The sequence below is a fragment of the Neolamprologus multifasciatus genome, chromosome 10 (assembly GCF_963576455.1).
Source record: "Neolamprologus multifasciatus chromosome 10, fNeoMul1.2, whole genome shotgun sequence".
Lineage (NCBI taxonomy): Eukaryota > Metazoa > Chordata > Actinopteri > Cichliformes > Cichlidae > Neolamprologus > Neolamprologus multifasciatus.
In genome coordinates, this window is record NC_140448.1 from 26,132,043 (window position 1) to 26,154,150 (window position 22,108).

The 22,108-nt window shown below is 38.9% G+C and overlaps 1 protein-coding gene across 8 annotated transcripts in view; it reads left to right on the forward strand.

The window, feature by feature from the left end:
• Positions 1-22,108, forward strand: part of cadm1a (cell adhesion molecule 1a) — a 467,431-nt gene that overhangs the window by 295,258 nt on the left and 150,065 nt on the right. For 5 of the 8 annotated variants that reach the window (XM_085173685.1, XM_085173689.1, XM_085173688.1 and 2 more), the window contains one exon: positions 8,146-8,163. The exons of the other annotated variants lie outside the window; for them this stretch is intronic. In XM_085173685.1, coding sequence (XP_085029811.1) covers positions 8,146-8,163 — 18 coding nt within the window. The remainder of the gene's footprint in view (positions 1-8,145; positions 8,164-22,108) is intronic. 8 annotated transcript variants of the gene reach the window in all.

The window sequence follows — 22,108 nt, forward strand, 5'->3', positions numbered from 1 at the left end:
ACAAGTACTCTAAATTAAGTCTTCAGTATCTGTTTGTAACTGGCCTTCAGATTAAGTCATAGAAGTGCGATATGGTCCCTCCATCTATAAGATAGTATAATATCTTTCAAGCTTCCAAAACTGAAAGAAATCACAGTGTTCAGTTTAAACTCTGGTCACATTTTGACACATTTGGGATTGTGGTTTGGGTTTGTTAAGCACTCCTTGGTGAACGAGAATATTCTTAATTTCTTTTGATTGGTTATTAGTATTTTTTTGCTTCTTGTGGATTGGCTGTGGAGGAAATGTTGTTTTTGAACCACAAATTTGACAGCCAATCGCATGGATTCGGATCAAGGTCTTGTCTTTTCTTCGAGCTCTTATCTCCCTTTGATGCAAAAGTTTAGTTGTATTTCATACGTCATGGTTTTCTTTTAACCAAGGCTTTGGGGACCGTAACATATCTGAGCACTCACTGAGCCCTAGAACCTCTCTCACCCTGAGTGAGAATCACACCCCAGACCAAAACAATTTAAAATTATGTTAAATGATTACGGTGCTATCATAGAAACAGTTAAAGAAACCATGACTATCAGTTTTGAGTGGGGAGAAGGTCATGAAGACCTCAAATGGAAGGAAAGTGGTCATGGAGATTTAAAACAAATGTAAAACTTTGAATTACAGCCCTACAACACTTCTGAAGGACAAAATTAGGTAATGTTCTTCAGTTTTACTTCATCAGCAGAATTCCTTCTGGTAGCATACTTTGCCAAGTCTCACTGAGTTTGAAATACAATAAGGAAGTGCTATAGGCAGTAAATTACACTTTAATATTTGATCAAAATGCTTTGAAGGCACTCGAGTCCAGGTGTGGTTGCAACCCCTAAACTCATTGTGATAGAGCACATAGTGTTCCATTCTCCACACTTGATTTAGTGCTGTGACTGGTTTAAAAGAAAGACAATAGGATTGGTGGTATTGATAATTAGTTTTTAATGTGGCACACTCATCATGTCCAATTTCATGCCCCTTAGGCAGCTGATCGCAGATTTAATCAACACATTATTGCTTGCTATACTGACTGGAGGGAGGGTTTCTGCCTGTATGTGTGTGTGTATGTGTTTAGATGGTGGTAGGAGTGTGAAGGGGATAGAGCATTAGTATGTTTATGTGATTGAGGAGCGAGCGAGGGAGGCTGTCAGCATGTGCATCCATCCCAGCAACGTCCCTCTTTGATAGACATTGAATGTGTGTTCCAGGCCATTAACCAAGAGCCACGTTTGAAGATGACGGGGTTGGAAGCTTGCGGTTGTGCTGCGTCGAAGGAAACTGTTGTTATTTTGTTTCCAGTGAACAGTAGAGTGTCCAGGCCTCCCTCACTTGGTGAATGCAGATGAAAGCCTGCCTTTTACAGTTTTGGTTTTTAGGTTTTTTTTTTTTAGACTACTCTTATAACACTTAGGATTTTATCTTTTACCTGCTTTACTGCAGCGTACAGTGTATATACGTTATATGGTATTTTTAGAGACACACACATTGTGTATTCTGCATTAAAATTGTATTTTAATGGCAACAATTGTATTTTTTTTCTTTTGATTATGAAACTGTGATATCAGTTTTTTGGGCAGTTGATCAGATGTATGGACAAACCAAAATTTTTAGTGTGGAATATATTGTGACATTTTTGTGAGATTATTAAAGATATCACAGATTTAATTCCTAAAAATCCTAGTGATGCTTCACCCTTTTTCCTGACATTGTCAGATTTTTTTCCCCCCTGACCATCCTATTAGACCGCTCCTTGTTACGTTCCATAAATTGGTCTACAGCATGAGGGGTGTAGCATTTAAAGGGTCCCGGTAAAACTAAGAGTCAGAAAGACACATTATTGACAGAATTTTGATTACCGTAAATAGTCAGTTAAGCCAGTAGACACATCAAAAACTGAAACAAAAGAACAGCAAATCCCCAACATTGGTCAAGAAAAATGGCTGAATTTAAAGATCACCCCTGTAGCTCACAACTTTGCCAAACTACTGTTGGAGAGGTCTTTTCTGGAGCTTTTTGAGTGAGTAGTAACATGTAAGTAGGAAGAAGTAAAAAAGGACACTCTAGAGCTAGACCTTTTAACGTGGCACACCCACTGAGAAGTCAGAGTCGGATATATATCCTTGCTAAAACCAGCTACTATTTGACCAGTAAGATGCCAGTAATGGTAACTGATAGGCTGGTGGTGGGAAATGAAGATACTGACCACTGGATGACCTGTAGACTTGGTTGAACATGATTTTTTCACTAACATGAAGGCTGTTGCAGGTGACTTCAATACTACAGTGATGCTAATTAGATTAGCTAAAAAAAAGTGACAGGTGCTCTTCTTCTTTTGAATTCGACCGGCAATAAAAACAAATGTGGCGCAGTTCTGCCATCAGTTGTCCTTTGTGTTTCCACACAGTCATTGTATGCACCATGTCTATTTTACATTTTTACATAGAATTTAGTTTTCAAGGTTTAACCTTGAAACTCTTCTCACCCTCAACTGGTCATGGCACATTGCTGCCACTCCCTGAGCCTGCTTCTGCCGGAGCCTTCTTCAGATGGGAGTTTTTCCTTCCCACTCTTGCCAAGTGCTTCTTCAAAGGGGGTCGATGTTTGTTTGGGTTTCTCTCTATTTTTGTAGGGTCTTCCTCTCAATATATAAAGCAGCTTAAGGGAACAGTTGTTATTGAAATGTTGTGCTGTATTGGAAAAACAAAAGAAAAATATTTGATGATTGTGCTCATCCAATGGATAGTTGGCTAGTCATTTCTCACCTCTGGCCTATCAGTTATTAGGACCTTTCATTGGTAACATTAGTAACTGGCTTTAGCAAAGATACTGCCTCTTTTCAAAACTTCCTCGTCTTCTCAGTAGCATAATTTTGGACCATGCTGCTGCTCCATATTTTAGAGTCATAACACTCTTGGTAACTAATTTACTTGTCAGTTTGATGAGAGAAAATATCAGGTTAGTCTAGTAGTCTAAATATCAATTCAATAAGAAAATGCATTTTACAACTACCTGCAACTAAGATTGGTGCTGCAACTGCAGCTAGTGGTATCTTAGCATGCTACAAACAATGTTAACTGGTTGTATTATTAGCAGAGATGGGCAACGCGTTACTGTAGTCCGATTACTTTTTTCGAGTAATGAGTAAAGGGATTACTATTGCAAAAAAGGTAATTAGATTACTGTTACTTTCCCGTAGGCACGCTGCGTTACCGCGTTACTAAAACTGTGATTTTTTTTGCGAGAGTGTCTCATGACAATGACGTTCGCGGCAACAGCTGTGTGCAGATCAAAATTGGATAATATAATGAGTGCAGGAGAGAGTATGAGCGTGCAGCATTTAGCGTGGAAGTACTGACCGTACTTTGAGTTTGAGTCTGTAAAAAGTGACAAAAACATGGGAAGAAAACTTCTTTTTACAGCGAAAAAAACCCTAAACGTCCGAGCAAGCACCGAGTGTGCTGCAGCTGGAATGTGAAATTCACAGAGAAACTCCCGTATCCTTCCACTGCGGCACGCCTGCACCAGGGCAAACCTCCGCCTGCCCCACTCCTGCTATACAGGTGAAAATAGAGCAACAGGACCGCTAGTCTTTGATTTCATTTATTTTCTGCTGTGTTTTACGTGCATTTATTTGAAAGAGTGAGTGTAAACACAAAAAACTATTTTATTTCATGTGCTGGAATGTGCAGAAAATAGGTTTAAATGTTAAACAAATTTCTTCCAGTCAGTGAATGTTGCATATAATTTAATGTTTGCTTGATGCATGAAGTTAAAAGATTAAAACAAGTTTTAAACAGAGACTTTTTCATTTGATTACATTTTATATGATAGATTATACAGAAAAAGTAGAATTGGGCTGAAAGATCTATCGCTTTATCACCTATTTAGGGGATAAACCATGTTTTAAAAAGTAACTAACTAACTAATTACTTTCGAAAATAAGTAATCAGTAAAGTAACAGGATTACTTTTTCTGGGAAGTAATCAGTAATTAGTTACTGATTACTTTTTTCAAGCAACTTGACCAACAACTTGATTATGAGAATGTAAATAATTAGCTTAACCAACTAGTGATGGTAGCTGTGTTTTCCTAAAAACATTAGGAGTCTGTAGGGCTGTAAAATGTAGAAAGCAATCGCAATGAAAACCCTACATTTGACTGAAAATAATATAAAGAAAAATATGTTAAAAATTGAAAAATGTTCAATCGTTTTTGAATTTTATTTTGATGAGCAGAACTATAAAAACAAAATCACTTCTGTGTGACAGCTGCAGGCGTTATCCTTGATAAGAATTTCACAACTTGCTCTTGACCACCACTCTCTGCAAGCAGACCATAATAAGTTGTCAGGCTGCACAGTGAGTACAGAGAAAGGGGAAGAGGCAGAAAATCAGACAACTGGAGCCAGAAAGAGTAGTGGCAGTGTTTATCTTGAACTACTTAACTCCCTGGCTCTGAGTCAAATGTAGAGAGAGACATTGGGAGATAGTGGAGGCCTTCATTAAATGCAGCTCAGGCCCTGGTGAAACCCTGGTTAATGTCCCTATCATCTCTGGAGTGGTCCAGCATCCAGCTCTCTGTCCAAATGACTCATGTTTAATGCATCTGTGCAGCGCTTGTCATTTAACCTCACCTCCGGAGGTTGTGGGTTGAGGTGGGACAGCGAAGGCTCCCGCAAGGCCCACAAGGGGCAAAGCGCCATGCAGTTATTCTTTACCCACTCTCCATTTGCTTAACATGGGGAGAGCTGCTCCATGTCTCGCCTATTGCCGGGTAATCTCCCCAGAACTAACCCCCACCCCGTCGCACTGCATGAACCTGAACTCAAGGGTGGTCTGGCTTGAATATGTGGCTCTCTGAAGAACTCCGTTACTCCCATCCTAGTGTGCTGAATGTTTAAACAGGACACACCTGAGACTTTAACTTAGCAGTCAGCTCTTTTGCTGGACCATGTATAGCGTTGGTTAAACACTTTGATAAAAGCTACCAATGAGGAGTTTTTACTACCAATTTTACTAGTTTATGCAATTTATTACGCCATTGCATGACACATCTTACTCCCTTTAATTTTTTTCATCATCACGTTATGCTTACAAATAAACCTGTCCCGATATTTACAGTCCACAAAAAGACTCACCAACATACATCTTTACCACCGGCAAAGCTATGTAACGGGATATAAGAGAGCTGATTTTGTTTTTGAGCGTTTTCCTCTTATTTTCCCCGCTTACATGCGAAGACAGGCTCTCCTTCTAAACACTCCTTCTCTCTCACTTGCACACACCCACTCAATCTCTGCCTCGCTTTCTTGATCTGGATAATGGTAATTAGAATATCACCATGATTGAAATTTGGCAAAAGTTGAAGAGGAAATAGGTTTTCTAATCAAAAGCTGCCTCATAGCTGGAATCCTGATGCTTACTTGGCTGAAAAATGTTCCTCAACGATGGGGGCCTAAACGGATGCCAGACTGTATACTGATGGCCAACTCTGCTCTTTTTCTACCGATGTCCCCGCTGAGGCTGATATAGCTGATCATGCTGGTTTACATTTATTTATTTTAAAAGTGGGTGTTTTTCTCTTATCTTTGAACTGGCCCACCATAAGTGACATATTTATTTTCTTGGCTAAATGAGAGCAATAGCTTTTATTATAAAATTATGTTTTTGGCACAGTCTTTGGCGGTTAAAAAGTACATACAATACATGCATATATGCATAGATAAACGTACCGCAATACAGCAAAAGTCTTAAGCCACCCTTTGCTTTTTTGAAAAGGGGAAAAATGCATGCAAAAATGTATTGAAAGGTGCAAACATACAGTGAAACACAGTATACAAGGCAATTGTAACAAGCTTGAAAGTCAATATTTGTTGCATAGTTGCATCAATTTTTGCAAACTCCCCAGCACCACTGGCTGAAATGCAACCCCAAACCTTGGCCATGCTTTGCAGATGGCTGTGGGCACCCACTGATGTACCTCTCTCCAGACCTTGTCCTTCATTTCTGTATTGGCAATAATTTGAACCAACAAATTCAGATTCATTATTCCATACGACTGATTTTAGTCCAGTTCTTGTGTAATTTGGGATAGAGCAGGGTGATATGACCAAAAATATTTATCACGATATACATTTGAAAATTTGCAATAACAATATAACTGACGATATAATTGACACTAGACAAAATACTTTACAACTCCACAACTTTATTAGTGCAAAAAAAAAACAAAACATCAATGTATTTTCACTTAAACAAGCAGGTGTTTTATGTGCATTAAAGTTATATAAAAAATTAACAGTGCAAATGCAAATTCCTTGCTGACAGTTTAACCAAAAGGCATTTCCAGTGGAAATTGGCCGACATATCCTCAGCATAACCATGTATAATATCCACAAAACTTAAAAAGAGGTTATACACACAGAATATGGTAATATTATGTTGAAGCACAGTACGTATCACTCCGCGAGGCTCCTGCTTACGATAGCTGTAATGCTCTGACAAACCACCAAGCGGTCTGGGTTCGTAGCTTAGCAAAGTGTTACTAAAACATTTGACAGATTTTCGAGCGCCGTGTACCACAGAAAATCGTTTCGAGGTCAGTAAACACAACCAGAATTCATACATAAGGCACACGGGATTATGAGGGGCACTGTCAACTTTCAGAAAAATCAAAGGATTGATTTTAAGTGTGCTGTATTTTCCAAAAAACACGGTAATAACGACGGCCCGCTAGCATGCTCTAGCAAAAATAGTGCTTTGTTGTGTATCTGACGGACAAAAGCTAAACCAGTTCCACACCGCTGAAGTTGCAGCATTTTGACAAACCATTTCTGGTTCATCCGTTTCATTCAACGATATGCTTTCGCCGCCATGCTTTTTCCGACGTGTGCGTATGAAAACAAAGGCACTGCGCGTGCGCGTTTTACTCATATTCTATCGCGATATTTCATTTTTCTATCGTTGCCCAAAAGTATACTGGTATTACCGTGAAGGGTATGATATGGCCCAGCCCTAATTTGGCATACCTCTACCTTTTCTCCCTGTTTCCTTTGCTTAAGAATCACTTCTTGAAAACCATCCTTGCACTGAGGTTTCAGTGAGCAGTAGTTGGATTAACTGAAGGTCCAGATGTATCTCTCGGGTTCTGTGTCAGGTCTTCATTGGATTTTTTTTAAAAACTTCTTAAGGACATGACTTTCAGGTACTGTTTGTAAGCTGTGTGTTTTTAAGCCTTGCTAATTCTTCTTTTACATCTACTAATCTAACTTTTTTCCCGTGCACACCTATGCCAGGTTTTCAGCTAATAACTTTTTAGGAATCACCTTGTTGTTGCAAAAATACAATTTTATGCCTGTCAAACTGTTACCTTTGCTATTTTCCATACATTCAATTGAGAACATTGGTGTTATTTCACATTGTTTGCAGAAATGTTTGTTATTCACAGGCACAGCACTGGTTGGATGCATTTTAATGTTTGAATGACTATTAAACTACCTTGGACCTGAAATATAAAGAAACAGGGGTCTCAAACATGCACTGTAGTAGATCTAGTTTTTGTGAGAATGTCTTTTTCTCTCCATAGAACAAAAAATAAGAACCTAGCATGTTATAAAATGATATAGTTTGGTTAATTTGTAGAAAAGACAAATGTGTTTGTGCATGGGATTATGTGCTCGACTGTTTCTTGGCTGGGAGCTGGAGCTTCCTGGATGTTCTGCCGGTTGCTTGGCAAACTCACACCGTTGCCTATGATGTAATTCCTTTCTAAATACGGTATTATTCTAATCTGATTCAATCCATATTTCAGTCCTTTAACCAGTAAAAGGTAAAAGCTGTGCTATTTGTATGGCATAGCTAAGAGCTTTGTTCAGTGACTGTATAATGTTTTTAAAAATGCTGTTTTTAATTTTTAATTTTCTTCTTAAAAAGCTGAAAAAGCATGATTGTTGTTTCCTTTTGGATTCTTACCTGATTTGTCCTGTACTGTACTTGCATGCACCTTTATGCACTGGCAAATCAACTTTGAATGAGGTTTTAAATGCTAATCTCCCTTTCTGTTTCTCCCCACTGCTTCTCCTCTTCCCACCTACTGTACCCTCCTCCACAAACACAGGAGCTGCACAGGACCCAGGTAAGCCACCCCCACGTCTCCTTTCCTTCTCCTGACCACAACCTCCCACCATATTCGAGCTTTTGTTTCATTTCAAATACATGCTTCCTCTTTCATCTCGTATTTTTGCACTGTGTGTCAAATGTGCAGTCTTTCTCTCAGCATCTCTCAAGCTCACATTTTGATTTTTGTCTACCTCACCCTTGCGAACCCATGCTGCTGTCATTGATGCTGATGTCTTCTGTCGCTTACCGGCATTCTAAGTAGCGCTAGCTTGAGCAACTTAGTACACACTGCACGAAGAGAGAGTTCAATGATCCGAAGGGACTTATTTCAACAATATTTTTTTTCAAAATGAAAGAAAAAGCATTTAAAATTAAAGCTTTTGGGAGGGAAAAAATTAGACTAAGCAGTTTTTCTGTTCTACATTTGTACACACAGACAGTGCATTTATGTCGCAGACTTGTTACTAGTGGCAGTGATTTAAAAATGATAACAGGATATAGCTTTCACTGCTTTGGTATTACATTTCATTGTTGCATTGTCGTAATTACCTATTAAACTTTCATTCAGGAGATAATGATGTTGCCTTTCAAATCAAATGTGTGTAATCATATTCTTATTAATTTTACATGCGAGCTGGAGTGTTACAATTATTTTGGGAGAGAAAGAGACGAGTATAGAAGGTGAAAGGTGTGGCTGCTGACACCAAACCACAACCACAGCGCGTATTTGTCTGCGTGTGTGTCTTTGTCAGTAGAGATTTGATAGTTTCTTCCAAACTGAAAAATCCAGAAAGGAGTTGTTTTTGGAAAACGTGCTCTGAGGTGCATGTTACGCTGTTTTAGAGCAACCTGTGTGATCTGTTTTTCCTCTGTAGCCTCTGGTAACGACATCTTAACCCTATATATCGTGGTAAGGTCTGGGGTAAGTCTTCGAGATGACAATGATGATGATTATGGGAGGGGTTTTTTTGTGCTGTTTGTTTGTCTGTATTTCTGTCATCAGCAAGAATGTACAAAAACTCAGCCTGGATTTTATGAGGTGGAATATGGGCAAAAGAAGAACCCATTAAATTCTAATGATCCGGCTCACACTCTTGAAACTTGCAAAAAAGGCAATAACCATTAGCTTTACTAGATTATGTGCTCGCTAGGATCTGTTGTAGTTATTATTATGATTGTGATTTCAAATGCCTTGAGCTGTGAAAAACAGGAATTTCCATCCAACGTTCTTCCTCTATGCATTTCTTTAATTTCATTAAATACAAACCTGTTTCTTTCTTTCTTCTCATTTTGAAGCCAAAAACCTTAGAATGTAATTAGGTTCAACCATTGGCTCAGACTGACTCACACAGATTGCGATATGCCTACAGTCTGTCTGTATTTATAAGTTAAACAGTAATTATTTGCAACCCTTCACCAATCTGTCTCAGAGTAATTGCAATCAGTCCGTGTCAGGCCTCGATTACTTGGAGACAGTTTGTCTCTAACCAGGTGACCTGTCCAATCACCTCGTGATCTAAAATGGATATCCAGAGGTTGGGATTGTTGCCTTCCCAACCTCTAGGAAACCAGCTGGTTGCTGCAAGCTCTCGCAATCAGTCATCGGGCGCAAAAATTAAATGCACTGATTTCTCGTAGTTCCATCCAAGTCGAATTGTGCCACCAGTTAATATACAGATTTCAAAATGCAGCATTTGAGTTCTGGCAAAAATATTCTGTCTGCTGTGAACAAAAACTCCAGCAACAACTATCTGATGTACAAGCAAATAATCTAACAGCTGCTCCGCTGAATGAGAAAAGTGAGTAATGTTGAGTATTAAGGCCTGCAGAGCTCCATCCGGCGTTACTTATTGTTGTTTAAGGTCTCTGAGTGATTTAGACTGCAACTGGACGGTGATACTTTTCAGACAACATCTAGCTTTCTTTGACATTTTAATGTCCCCGACATGCTTTCTTAAAAAGTGTTTATGTATTATGTATTACACCATCCTATCGACACACTGTGCTATATAATCATTTTGGTGTCCTGACTTATCAGGGCATGAAAGCTGCTCCAACTAATACTGTAAGGCTAAAAGAATATACTACATTATGATATGAGGATGAACTGTCCTCTGTTCCTTCCTTGCTTTGCTTCAGCTATTCCTTTTAAAACATAGTGGCTTTTACTCAGCAATAATTGGGGTTTAGTGCAAAAATCGCCACCTTTCCAACAAAAAATTATGCTGCATATCATGCCATGCTGCCTCTCTTAACGTCTTCACTCCTCCTCTCACCGTCTCTCCTCTACCAAGCCTTTTAATCCAATTAGCAATGCCAGTGACAGTTATTTATATGTACATGAATTAGAATTGAAGAGCAGGAGATCCTCCCTAGGGGCTGATTGGACGGAGCCCAGTCCTTCACAGGCCTGTTCTCGGTCACAAACCTGTCCGGTTGCCACCAAGCAGTGGTGGTCTCTCAGCTTATCACATACAAAGCAGCGACAAAAACTCATTGCAAATGACAGTCACCCGTTACCTTGGACTTCATTGTGAAAACCAAATCAGTGGGTACTTTTTATCCCCAGCACGGAAAGACTTTGACCGTGTTGTTTCATCTTTTTTAGTGTTTTCTAAAAGCGTCACAATTTAAGAAATATTTGACACATTCAAATTGGGACACTCTAATAAGCTGTCTTCTCGGTGTTCAGGTTCATCTTAGATCTATGTTTCTGTTGCATTCCATTGCGTGGACTGAAATAGTGGGAGTGCCAAATGAGTGTGTAAGCTGCCAAATCTGGCTCGCTTACCCTTTTGAACTATTTGCCAATGATTGCAGTACTTCAGAGGGGTAGAAAAAGGCATGTCACAGTGCTGCCAGCCTTATCCTTTAAAGATTTTAAGGTTTTAACAACACGTTTGAAATACAATTTTAGAAATTTCTAAATTTACATTCATTAGCAATGCCACTTTAAGTCCAGCAGTACAAACATTAACGTTTGCAGTTATAAATTAAGAGTTGTTGGCCTGCAAAGTCACTTTAACATTCCATTTGTAAAATTATTCACTTTTGGTTAATTACGAGTCTATTAAAGAACTCAATAAATGTGCCAGATGGCTTTTTTTTGGGCTTAAATTAACACAAAATTAACTCTAGGACTGCTTTATTTTAGCTTTTGGAATAAGTGCTCTCATTGTGCTTCTGTTTTCTACAAAAAATTATACTGAAATAAAATGTAAAAGGAGCAACAAGATGGAAAATGAGTGACCAAAAATAGAAGACTGGATTTATTTTAGGCTTGTATGATTAAGCCGGTGTTTAAGGCATGTGATTAAATTCAAGATGTCTGTGAAGTAAAATAATATAGCTTAGTTCACAGCCCAAGAATAAATATCAAATTCAAAAAAGAAAGAAGGAAAAAAAGAGATGACACAAGTTCAGACAGTTGGCGCACTATTAATAATAGTTCATCGAGATGTGCTCTACTGCAGCGGTCCCCAACCTTTTTTGCGCCATGAACCGGTTTATGCCTGACAATATTTTCACGGACCGGCCTTTAAGGTGTCGCGGATAAATACAACAAAATAAAACTAGTACCGGTACCAAAAAAAGAAGATTTATTCATAACACACGTGAAAAGACCCAGGAAAACTGAGTTAACAATCAAAACGATAACAAAATAACGCTGAAAACCGATAAAAACCCTGAAAACCATACATTTCACACCTGAGCCTCAACTCTTGCGGCCCGGTACCGGTCCTAGGCCCGGGGGTTGGGGACCGCTGCTCTACTGCCTTTCCCAACCGAAGCATGCGGATCCCGTTCAGGTCAAAGTTGTCATCATGTCGAAGTGCTTTAATTTTGTTGATTTTATACAAACTAAAATATGAATCAGTCAGTAGAGAACTTCCCATCTGCATTCAACATGGCTACAATCTTAAGTCTTTAAAAAAATTGACATAATTTCAAGGTTACAAAAGTGAAAACAATGACAACAAGCCTTAAACTTACAAATGGCCAGTAGGGGAAAATCCTCTGGTTGGGAAAATGTAATCTGGTTACACTGAAGTAAAAAAAAAAAAAAAATCATTTTAAGTTTTCTCCAAAAGTTGATTCTGTTCATCTGGACGTAGCGTTTTCTGGGAGAAACGTTTCGTCACTCATCCAAGTGACTTCTTCAGTCGAAGAAGGACTGAACAAGTCACTTGGATGAGTGACGAAACGTTTCTCCCAGAAAATGCTACGTCCAGATGAACAGAATCAACTTTTGGAGATTTATTTTCCTGGATGATTGAGAATGCATCAAGACATTTGAAGTTTTTTTAATGATCTCAGTTATTAGTTTAATTTCTTGTTGAATTCTAGGTAATGTTCATGTTGTAAATTATATCCCATTAAAGGATCATAAAGTAGGGTTTGCTATAGGGTGAGGCTACCATTGTGACCACGTCTCTCAGATGGTCACACAGGCCTAGAGACTGGTCAGTGAGAAAAAATGTGTTTTCCCCTGACGGTTAGATGTTGTTGCTGGTAGTCGCTAGGAGAAATTAGTACCCTCCCAAAGATTGGCCATTGTTTGCATGAAAGGCACTGACTCATCTGCCAACACTCGCCTTTTACTCTCTGAGCTATAGTGAACCTCGAGCAAAGTGCTTGCCTTTTACGTTCTGTTTTAGGTTTGTGTTTGACTATAGCTCGGATAGTATGGGTGAGTGTTTGCATACAAGTCGGTGTCTTTCATGCAAACTATAAGCGGCCACCTCTAGTGACCAAAGCAATCATAAGGAAGTTTTTTGTACATTACTATATACCATTTAACCTAGCAACCCCCAGCAACCATTGGCCAATGGGTCAGGTTTAACCAATCTCTTGTGCTGGGTGACTTAGACCTAAGTAACTGGGTCAAGCATGAGCATGTTTTTCCATTCAAGAGTTGATTCAACTGCTAAAGTACTTCTCAGCTTTTCAAAATATTCTCCACCAAAGAAGGAGGAGAAATAATAGTAGTATCAGCTAAATCACTGACACATTTTTATTTTAGTTTACTGGAGTAAACCAGTACTAAAAAGAATAACGTTTTCACAGACTTGAAAACAAGAAAAACATTTCTTGTTGTCAGAGGTCATGGTGTTTTCTTAGTTTACCAACCACTACAGACAAGAGTTCTTTTTACCTGCAATGGGGACTCGCGTATTTGTTCTGCACGCCAATCAATAGAATGGAAGACGTGCGAGGACAGAGGTGGGCTGAGGGACAGCAGTTAAACAGAACGAGTCTTATCCATGTGTGCACAGACGGGCTCTTTGAACACATACAAGCATGCATTTGTACCTTTGCAGCCCCATATACACACAAACACGGCGAGTACAGCTCAGATTAATGACTGAATCAATCACACGCATACAGTGTTTGCTTGTCATCCTGTATGCTTTCCTTTTATAAGACAAGTTCAATTTCCCAGGCTACTGAAGCTCTATCAGCGTTTCCACAGAATATGTATTCAGCAAGGTCATCTCTCACTGCACCAAGAAATTTCCCTGCCACGAGGATGTGTCTTTGCTGTTGAAATGTCAATAGCCCCCCAGTCGGATGCATTGCAATCTACATTTGTCAATACATGCTGCTTAGAGCTGTACCATGAGCAAAGCATGCAGCTCGTTTATTAAGCAAACCTTTTTTTTCCTTTTACTCAGGTTGATTCCTGTTGGCTCTGATTTATTCAGTTAATAAGCACATGAGGTCTGAATTTTATTCAAATGCTCAAGTGTTAATTTAAATAAGTTAGTATTTAACTGGATTAGAAATTTTAGCGCTACAGAATGTCATATTTTTACCGTTTAGGTATTCCTAATTTAGAAAAGTAAAAATATAAGAATTCCCCGGTGTATAGGAGGATTCAGTAGACATCATGCTGACTGCCATCTCTTGCCTTTTGGTAAATAAAATGACACCGACTCACTGATGCCAGTGGCCAGTATTTCTCTTTTGTGTCACTTTCACTTTTTCACTTTTGCGGTCGTTAAATGTTCAAAGATTTGTGTGACGAAGGACAGAAGAACGTTGAAACAGCCTCGTTACTTTTTACAACAAAGATTTGTTTGTTCCCTTGGCACAAACTGGGTTACAAAGAACCACAATAAAAACAAGAAATGCCACTGATACATTGTCGCACAAGTAATTGGTCAATTTATTAATGCAATTCGTCTATTCAGCCGACGACAGTCCTCTCGGGGCAAACCAGAAACCAAATGATTCCCTCTGCGCCAGCATTTGGTGACAGGGGAGGGGAAAAAAAGTCTTTTAACAGGAACAAACCGAACAGCAGAACCAGGCTCGGGGAGGGTGACCATCTGCCACAGCCAGTTGGGGTGAGGGTGAAGCAAAGAGAGGGAAAAGAAGAGCACAGAGAGACAACAAACGATACAATAGGAAGCACTCTGCAGGTTGGCGGGACCAGTAACAAGCTCTGGCGCCGGTATCATCCCAGATTATCACTGTTGGTGCATCCTTGCAAAAATATATCATTCAGACCTTTCAATTATAGATCCTAACACTGCCTCTGCATTATGCCAGGGAGAAGAGAATGTAATAAGATGTAAAGGGTAAGGGAACTGCATCCCATAAAAAAAATTACAGCTCACACTGAGCATAGGTTAGACCCCCTGCTCTTGCCTGTACTGAGAGTAGGCACAGAGCTCAGTAAAACAGCTTTTATGGAGGCAGCTCCTTCTACTTGGAATAAACTAAAAAAGTTGAAGTTAAAAGTATAGGTTTCAACTTGCTGATGAATGTTGTTATTCTTTAAAGATGGAGCTACAGTAGAGCAAGCAAAAAAGCCAACAGTATGTCTGTATTGTTGTTCTGACCTTGTCTGTCTTTAATCTTAAATATCCAAAGTTATTGGGCCAGTCCATTTGATCATCTGCAGGACTGTGACCTTTATTACCTTTGAGGAAAACCTACAGATAAAGCAATAGCAAAAGTTAACATCAGAGATTTTTCACTTTATGAGGTTTTAATAATAAATAATAATAATACATTTTATTTATAGGCGCCAAGAACAAGCACAAGCACAAGAACAATAGCAACAATACAATAGAATAAAACATAGCAAAATATAATTTAGACAAAAAAACAAGCATGAAAGTAGGGGTGGGTATTGATAAGATTTTTACGATTCCGATTCCATTTTCAATTCTGTTTAACGATTCGATTCTTTATCGATTCTCTTATCGATTCTTTTTAAATAAAAGGAGAACACTAAGGTCGATTAGCTTAGAACTTTGTTTTATATCTTCTCTTTGAACAAGATAGAAATTTAGGAGTAGCATGGCCTTACAAACCCAACAGTGAGATCTTAAGAGATCCTTAAGAGATCCAGCCTATGGCTCTTCCATGGGGTGTCACAAGGTCCCCGGGGAAAAAAATTGTAAATGTAAAATAATAAAATAAATATTCTTCTGTAGCAATAACACAAGAATATCCAGTAATGTCCCTGCCTACAATTAAACACATTCACTTACCGAAAATCATCTGCTGTGGCAAATGGGTGCAAGCCTTTGACCACAAACTTAGTCACTGCTCGGTGACATTCGTCTATCCTGGCCTGAAAGGAGACGCTACCTGTAGACTGCAGCGACAACTGCCAGCGAGCACCAGCCTGACTCTGTCTCTCTCATCATGGTCACCTAAACGCACAGCAATGGCAGGTTTTGTAATAAGGCAGATCGCACTAACATAATATGCACTGTTAGTTGATTATTTACCTGCCGCATTGACGGGAGAGGACGTGCAAACGTTACCGCTGCTGCTGGGTTGAGATTCACGAGTCCGGAGCGGAATTAAAAACACGACATTCATTTAAGGTCATCGCGTGTTTTGTGAGCAAATGCTTTTGCATATTCGTAGTATCTACTTTGCAAGTATTGCAAGTTGCCCTGTTGTCATCCGTTCTCGTAAAGTATAACCAAACTTTTTAGTGTTTGAGCCGCTTAGGCGCCGTGTTTCCTGCCAGGTAAGCGACGCTCCGCAACGTGGTGACGTCATTCGGGGCGACTGGAATCGATAAGGGAATCGTTTGCAAAAATGGCAAACAATGCCAAGGAATTGAAACAGTGGGAACCGGTTCTCAACAAGAACCGGTTTTCGATACCCATCCCTACATGAAAGTATAAAAGCTGAACAAGGTCAAAATGGACTAAAACAGAATCAGGTGTATTCTGAATAGATGGGTTTTGAGAGGTGATTTAAAAGTGGTGAGAGAGTAGAGTTTTGCAAGCATAACGCAAGCCAACGCTCCAGCGTGGCTGCAACTGAAAAATGATTCATATATGACACACGTCTCAAATGTCAGAATGATAACAATGCATGCTTCCAGTGTTTTAGATGTCTGCTTGCTTTCTCTCCTCACGCTTGATTCAGACAACCCTTGCAGGGCTTTATTGTGATGTGATCTGATGTACTGAGAGCGTAATAAAATCTAAATGGTTGAACTTTGACCACAAACACGTCTTGATCGTTAAGGAAAATGGCACAGCTGTTTCAACTGTTTCATCTCCTAATTAATCTGTCATAATGCAGATACAATATCATGGCAGTGGCTGTTTAAAGTAATTATCTTTGACATTTTCAGATAAATAGACATTTGCCTTGTTGCTCACTATCACTACCTGATAAAAGAAACCGGTGATTGAACTTTAAGTTAGACAAATTGTGTGTAAATAAACTGTCATAACCTCATCACTAAGGTAGTTCAAGGTAATTCAAAAAAGATTTAAACTGAAATAGATGCGTATGGGCTTTATGTTGCTATGCTTTATGTTATTTTCAGTATAAAACTGGTGCTGATGTTGTCATCATCTTGAAGTTAAATGGAGTTAATTTCCAGCTTTTTGTTGTTGCAAAAACAGGTAGTAAGTAGGAGAAAATGTTGGGCTTTTTCCTTGAAGCAAGAAAAACATAGCCTGCTTTTTGTCCACTGAGAGGAGACGATTAAGCGTGCATACATCAAATCACATTTCAGGAATTATAATCAAATGTTTTTAAATAATTCAGCTACGGCTTGATATTTGTATTAAATATTCATTCTTTGATTAGTGGATGTAATAATGTGTACTGTCTCAGCTGTAGCTTTTATTGACATTTTACTTTGATTAAAACCAATTATCTTAATGAAATCAACATAAAATAATAAATGACTGTATGCAATATTTGATAGTTGCACAACAAACACAGCAAAGCAGAAATACTGGCCATTTTATAGCATCAGTTTTGTAGGAAATGTTTATGAACTGGTAAACAACCATGTGAATGTTTTAAAACTGTACATATATTGTAAAAAAAAATTAAGGAATATCAATATCAGCAACTACTGTGCTGATATGTATCTATCTTGAGGGAACTGATCAAATACACGTCAAAGAGAAGATAACCACTGAGGAAGATGAATGCATGACAGACTAAATGTTCTGGCAGATGTAAACACCAGACTGTATTAAGTCAAACATCATGTTCTTTTCAAGCAGTCAGAATCAATCAGAAACAATCGGGATAAAAGAAATGTTTGTATTCAACTGCAGCCAGTGAGTCTAAGAACTTGGGTAAATAAATAGATGATGAAGAAAGAAATGTTGGTGTACAAATATTGCAACTTGTTTCAAATTCAGCTTATTTCAAGAATATCCTAGAATGCTAAAGTGAATGTTAACACAATATCTGAAATCAACAGAAACTGAATCATAATTTTAGGTTCTGAATTGTGTTATTACGGAAAAAAATGACTTTCTCAACATATAAATATAGCTTTTTTCTGATTCTCCAACTCCAACAAGATGTGTCTAGTGAGCAAACGATTAACATTTAAAAATATTCCAAATGACAACAAACCATATAATATTAACCTTTCATAGCTGCTAAAGTAAGACACAAGGGAAGAAATATAACAAAAGGTGTTTGCGTAATTTATTTAATGGTTGTAAAATAGTTACTGTGGCAACATTGTAGCGTTACAGCCAGTGCTGTGGATCGTGGTATATTCACAATGCCTGCATTTACACTGCATTTAGCCTTTAATAAACTTTGGTTCTCAGAACTACATTTATTGCTTTTGTTTTGTTTTTTGCATAAACAGTTACGTGCAATTACAATGCACGTAACTTGGAAACAATCCCTCGATGCTGACCACAAAGAGAGCTACCATGAGATTAACACAAGGCTTTTGCCTTTTTAACCCACTGATTGGGTGCAATGCCGAAATAATGGCTTTATGAATTCAGCCTAGTACTTTAGACAATGCTGTTGCTGAGTAGAGTCTTGGGAGCTTGAAAAAGACAACTGGACTTCTTTAGGCTTGCAAAGGCTTCTCTCCCAGAGGCTTCTTGAGTACTGAAAAGGCTGGAGAGTCCCAGGCATTTAACCCATAGTGAAGTGGCTCTAATGATCGTTGACCCACTATTGATCCTGTTAGTCGTCACATGTGTTAAGGTGTGAAGAAAAGCGTAGGTCATTACCATAGTGGATCAACTATCCTTAGGACTACTTCCACAAGGGCAACAATCACCAGGTGTTAAATACCTCCGACTCGCCTCTATTTTTTTTTAGAACTGAAGGAGACTTTTTGAATGAGAGGTGAAATGTCTTCGCAAACTTAAAAAAGTCAAGTTGTTTTCTTTTTTAGGGTCTCAAGATGATCCTGATGATAGATTCTGAGAGTACCGGTGGTAACAGCAGACATTAAAAAGTTGAACAACCCCTGCTCTAAAGCTTTGTGTACTATCTGGTATTTACAACAGATTGAGCTCTAAACACCTGTCACTTCCACTTACAACTACAAGTGCAAAATAACAGCAAGTTTGCTCACACACCGCATCTAATCAATTTCTTTAATTTGTAGACCAGCAGTAGACCCTCTGAAATTTTTCACCCCTCATTAACACTGCTATAAAAGTGATTATTTAATCAAGAATATTGTTTTTTATTTGGTTGTTGCTCATTGTGCTTACTGTATTTATAAGTGGAGCAGCCACAGAGGATTGTGGGAGTTCCCCAGCAACAAATGTCCCTCCGGCTGCTTTTCAGTATGGCTGAGATACTTGCACTAAGTCATGCCATCAGCAACTGCAGTCACAGCTGTGATGTATGCATAGCAAGCAGTGTTTTGCCAATAACAGACTGAAGGTGCGTGAAATCTGCAGATAGTGTATGTTGCCTTAGCGCGTCATCTAACCAGTTCACTATGGTTTCTTTCTCTTATGGGAAGAAAGACTGGCGTACTGTCTGCTACTCTGAATCCTTGTCCAAAACCACGTTCATTCTTCATTTTTGTCCATAATGCTTCTGCCAACAGGTAACAATTTGTCCGCCTGCTGATGAGGAACTGCTTTGATGTTGATGGCAATATCGTGTGGATATAGGACATAGTCACACAACAGTTGTGTCTCTAATAAGATGTTCTAACCTAAGTCTGAACTTATTCATCTTTAGTCTGTCATTACCTCAATTATAATTGATTTCCATAGGGGAGGGCATTTTATTTTCTCAAAGCAATCACTAGAGACCAGTGTTATCAGAGTGTAACACAATTTTAAGTCAACACTGGTATACAGCCATCCCACCAAACTGGGTGGAGTGAAATGAAGTTGAAACAATTCAGCCTTTCTTCAATTTGTTGTGGAGTAGCACATGTCTCACAGTATATATGGCTGTGGAAATACACCGCCTGTCATTGCTTTAAAACAGCTTGACAAAGGTGTTAGTCCTACCCATGTCATCATCCTCCCATCTGTCCAATTCTCCAATAACTGGGGCAGTCCTCGCAGTGTCCAGTGCCCACCAGGAATGACTGACTTTTTGACGGCTGTGTCAACCAAGAGCTCGTGAATTTTTTAAAGGGATCGAAAAGCTCATACCAATAGATGATGTGCCCAAATCTCTCCATCTCCAAGCCCATGAACATTTAGACGTGTGCGGAAACCCATGTACCCCTTCAGGAATCTATGAGAAGGTAAAGAGCTGGTGCAGTGTTTCATGACTAAGGTGCTATTCCATATTTTCAAAGCCAGTTTGAGCAGTTGGGAGTCAAAGCCCCTGGATCTTCTATGTGTATCCTGTAGTATATGCTGCTGGGTCACCGGTGAATCTTTCAGTACTTGCAGGTTGTTGGTGTGGGCCTCTGTGGATTCACCGCATCCTGCAAATGCCTATGCAACTTGGTAATCTCCTAAGGTTGCAGGCTGGGACGATGCCTTGGGCAGTTTGATGTGTACCTCAGGCCATTCCTGTGCAGTTTTTTGCAGGCATTTAGTCCTGTTGTGTTTTAATGAGATTATCACTGTTGTTTCCTTAACCTGTCATTTTTAATTTTATTCATCTTACTAAAAGAATTATATTCAGTTCCATTTCCGTTATGCTTTGTATTAATTATATTGCCTGTTAGTCTTATTTTTGTTGCAGGGCACTTCTTGATGTGTTGTTTACTTGACAGAAAATTGCACTGCTGAACATTTTAGAGATTTTTCTTAGACAAACACCTTTGTCATCAGTTGTTTGTCACTTGTCACGGGGTCTGAAGAGTAAACCTGCTTCACCCAGTGTGTGTCAGGAGCTGATGGTGAGATATCCCTGTTCTGCTTTCTCACGCTTTTCTACAGCTGCCTGACTCAACATAATATCCACATGACTGGCTGCACATTTAAAATGGTTCAGTCAGTATACACAGTAGGTCTACAGTACAAGCTGTTTTCTGTCTGCATTCTGTCTTAGTTTGGAGGTGACCTTACTGCAGTATAAATATGCTCAAATAAACATTCGGTGCAGTTTCCCAAAAAGAAAATGCTTTACATGGTCTTGGAGAATTATATTGGATGCTTGCATTATCTTCATATCATATCAGGTAAACAGTTGGGTTATGGTTAATGTCATTTTTGAATATATTTCAGAGTGGCTGAAATTATAGGTACATTCATGAAAACAATAACTTTTCCCATGGCTTTATTCAGTCCTCCATTTCCATTGCAATTAAGTGGATAACCAAATTAATAAATTCACTCAATTAACTTATCATTAGCAGAAAAGGTTGCACCTCTATAAAAGCAGAAGTTTTAATAAATTGCTGGTCTGGACCATTCAGGTGTGTTATTAACACAATGCCACAATCTTCCCAGTAGAGGACGTTTCATTAAAATCACCCCAGGGTCAGACCGGGCAATGCTCAGAGAATTTGTATAAAACCCAAGACTTTACAGGCCTCAGTTAGCATGTTAATTGTTAAAGTTCATGAGAGTACAGTTAGAAAAGATTAAATAAGACTGCCAACTACAGTGCTAGAGGGATGGTGATTTGTAGTTACTTCATAGCCAAAGGACCTGGAAACTTTGCAGTCATTTAGTCAACCCCGAACACCTCAGTATCTGGCCTGACGTCATTAGCCGTTTCCGGGTCCAAACTCCGCTTCAGGTCCCAAAGTCAAACAAACACTGCAGCATCATTGAGAGTTATAAACTGTCTAAATTCTTCCATTTTTAATAAAATGATCAGTGTGGCTGCTTTACCAAGTGTAACAATTAAGTTTAACATCCAGGCATCCATAAAAACAGAATTTATTAAATTTAACAGAGAAGTTAGCAGGAAGTTAGCTCGCTAGTTTCCACCTAAACATGATATGCCATGTTCTGACTGAGAGATTTCAGAAGAAATTAAAACGTACAGCTCTGCTGTCACTTCCGGCATAAATGAAGACAGAAAACTAAACAGCAGTGACGTTTGTAGGATCACTGAAGTTGGACTAGCTGGTAGATAATGATGTGATCGCTAGCGGCACAGCTATGTTAGCATAACATTAGCCCAGTGAAGCTGGAGGATGAATGCTAACTTGTTTCCAGTGATAAAATTTAACTTGAGGGTTCCGGGTTGTTTGGGACAAATGGGACCAAACTTCAGTCAGGAAAAGAACTGAGATAATCCATCCATAATACGAGGTTAGT